At 50.9% G+C, this 3001-nt stretch overlaps 2 protein-coding genes across 2 annotated transcripts; both read left to right on the forward strand.

The window, feature by feature from the left end:
• Positions 1–657: 657 nt before the first annotated feature.
• H1-4 (H1.4 linker histone, cluster member) lies at positions 658–2174 on the forward strand. The gene has a single exon (XM_059263285.1). The coding sequence runs from the start codon at positions 708–710 to the stop codon at positions 1365–1367; it is 660 nt and encodes a 219-aa protein (XP_059119268.1). The 5' UTR covers positions 658–707; the 3' UTR covers positions 1368–2174.
• On the forward strand, positions 2172–2522 carry LOC131911006 (putative histone H2B type 2-D). The gene has a single exon (XM_059262995.1). It carries the CDS (start codon positions 2172–2174, stop codon positions 2520–2522), a length of 351 nt encoding a protein of 116 aa, XP_059118978.1.
• The last annotated feature ends 479 nt before the right edge of the window (positions 2523–3001 follow it).

A 3001-nucleotide genomic window follows, 5' to 3' on the forward strand; every position in this document is an offset into this window, starting at 1 on the left:
TTATTTAAAAACTTAGGTAGTACGGGCAGAAATAAAACCATAGATACATAGGCTCATGGCCTAGGAGAGCAGAATTTAACCTAAAATGGTAAATAATCTGCTAAACATGGAACTAAACCAGTTTGATGAACTCAAATGCCCTCGGCTCAATAGGCAGGACTCTCGGAGGAGCCTGTGTTACTTCCCCCACTTAAGTGCAGATTTGTAATAAAAATCTTAATGCCAGTGGCATGGTTTTGGGCCACATAAGAAGCTAACCACTTGGAGAATCGTCTTTGATGGGTCAGAAAACTGTACAGTTGAAGATCAGTTTATAATTTACGAAGAAAATAGAAAGTTTTGTTTCTCCGAGTTGAAATTTGCTGAGCACCGCGGGAAATATTGCAAGTTTTTGGCAGAAGGCTTGGTGCTTTGCTGACTATTTGAGATGTGCATGAAGCCCGAGGCTTCAGGGAACATTATTTGAGAAAAATCGAGCAATTCGATGTAGGGAATTTTGACATTTTTGGCTTTTTTTGAGGTGTAACAAACACAACTCGGCATCCAAGAGGACACTCCGCGGCTGCCAGCGAGGCGGGCTGGACAGCGCACCAATCACGACGCAGCTCCGCCCTATATAAACGGGCGGGCGCAGCGCCGCGGCCCGAGTCCCGGCCAGTGCCTCAGCTTCCGGCTCGAGTTCTCTCTTCTCTCACATACGCTTCGCCATGTCCGAGACTGCGCCTGCCGCGCCCGCCGCACCGGCCCCCGCCGAGAAGACACCCGTAAAGAAGAAGGCACGGAAGGCCGCAGGTGGCGCGAAGCGCAAGGCGTCCGGCCCCCCGGTGTCCGAGCTCATCACCAAGGCTGTAGCCGCCTCCAAGGAGCGCAGCGGCGTGTCCCTGGCCGCGCTCAAGAAGGCGCTGGCGGCCGCCGGCTACGATGTGGAGAAGAACAACAGCCGCATCAAGCTGGGGCTCAAGAGCCTGGTGAGCAAGGGCACCCTGGTGCAGACCAAGGGCACCGGCGCCTCCGGCTCCTTCAAGCTCAACAAGAAGGCGGCTTCCGGCGAGGCCAAGCCCAAAGCCAAGAAGGCAGGCGCGGCCAAGGCTAAGAAGCCCGCGGGCGCAGCCAAGAAGCCCAAGAAGGCTGCGGGAACAGCCACTCCCAAGAAGAGCACCAAGAAGACCCCAAAGAAGGCGAAGAAGCCAGCTGCAGCTGCAGGAGCCAAAAAAGCTAAGAGCCCGAAGAAGGCGAAAGCAGCTAAGCCCAAGAAGGCGCCCAAGAGCCCTGCCAAGGCGAAAGCGGTGAAGCCTAAGGCGGCCAAGCCAAAAACCGCCAAGCCTAAGGCAGCTAAGCCAAAGAAAACCGCAGCCAAGAAGAAGTAAATTTTCTTTGGCCGACTGCTTAGAAGCCCAACAACCCAAAGGCTCTTTTCAGAGCCACCCACAAATCTCAGTAAAAAGAGCTGTTGCGCATTTGGTGGGGGCGTGGCTAGGGTGGGGACGCTGGCGAGTGGGCTGGGCTTCGGGAGACATACAGGGCAAGGGGTATCAGGGTGTATGTAAGTGGGGTTTGGGAGTTAGCTGGCATGGTGACGCCACGTCTGTATTTAGTTCATTTCATGTACGGCTACGTAAGTAGTAAAATTTAGACACGAGAGCGTGAGGCAGTAAGAGTGAAGTGGTTTAATCCTAGGTGCCACGCTGACAGGCAGTAAACTTTGAAGGAGGTAACAATTTAGGGTGGTCGGATCGTTAGCAATGAAAAGCTCTTCCGCTCAGTAAGCTACACAGCCTAGCAACCGCCGCCTAAATTTCCTCGCAGTTCTCACTGGTGAGTCACCCACAGAAACAGCGTGCCCTTAGAAACTTCCGTATTTCCCACATTTAACAGCGATCGTACTTGAATAGGTTAGCTATAGCAAATTTGTGCAGTTTAGTTTGTACTTCCTGATTGGTGAATGCGAAGTGACAAGGCAGCCAATGAGAGAGTAGACCTTCAAGTGCCGTGTACGTTCCTATTCGTGACGAAACACTAAAACTAATCCAATCCTGAAGGAAATCTTATTAACCTCATTTGAATACTGCGTAATGTAAATGGTTGTGGTGTGTAACTGGTGGCGGGATGTTTATTTTTCCAAATGTGTGTTTAGGGTTCCTGTTGGAGGGAGTTAGAATTTTGTACAATGAATGCCTGAGCCGGCAGAGTCCGCGCCCGCCCTACAGAAGGACTCTTGCCCTGTCACCAGTGCGCAGAAGGACAGCAAGGAACGCCTGCTCAGCCGCAAGGAGAGCTACTCGGTGTACGTGTACAAGGTGCTGAAGCAGGTGCACCCCGACACGGGCATCTTCTCCAAGGCCATGGGCATCATGAACTCGTTTGTCAACGACATCTTCGAGCTCGTAGCATTAGAGGAGTCGTGTCGCATTACCAAAAGCGACCGACCATCACATCTCAGTAGATCTAGACGGCCATTCGCCTGCGTGGCTCAGGGAGCTGGACAAGCACTAAGGCTGTTACCAAGTAAACCAGCCAAGTAGGCATTTTCACTCTTGATTTTCAAAGGTTTTTCAGAGCCGTGTATCTCTTCAACAAATGAGTTGTAGTTTCAAGTATCCTCAAACTTTAAACTATGTTTCTCCCCCCACCCAGTCTGTTGGGCATGTGGTCAAGATGTCTAGCCCAAGTTAGCCTGGAATTCCCAGTTCTCGCTAAGTGAAAATTACTCACGTGCACCACCATGCCCGCCTTCTCATGCTACTTGTGTTTGTGAGAAATCCGTGGTGCCCTGGAAATGCGGGAAATGGCAATAGCTTCCAGGAACCACAGATTCACTGGCATATACAAGGTCCGTATAGTTAATGCACTGTCACTTAATTACAGATACTAAAATTAACGAAAGGTGTCGTTTTAAGGGTTCAGCTCTCTGTTCCAGTGCTAAAGTGTCCAAGCTCCTCTTCTAGTGACTGAATTGGTCTTAGACTCCCAAGATTGTTCTCCCTGAGTACAAGTGAGCATG

This window comes from Peromyscus eremicus, chromosome 5, assembly GCF_949786415.1.
Source record: "Peromyscus eremicus chromosome 5, PerEre_H2_v1, whole genome shotgun sequence".
Taxonomy (NCBI): domain Eukaryota; kingdom Metazoa; phylum Chordata; class Mammalia; order Rodentia; family Cricetidae; genus Peromyscus; species Peromyscus eremicus.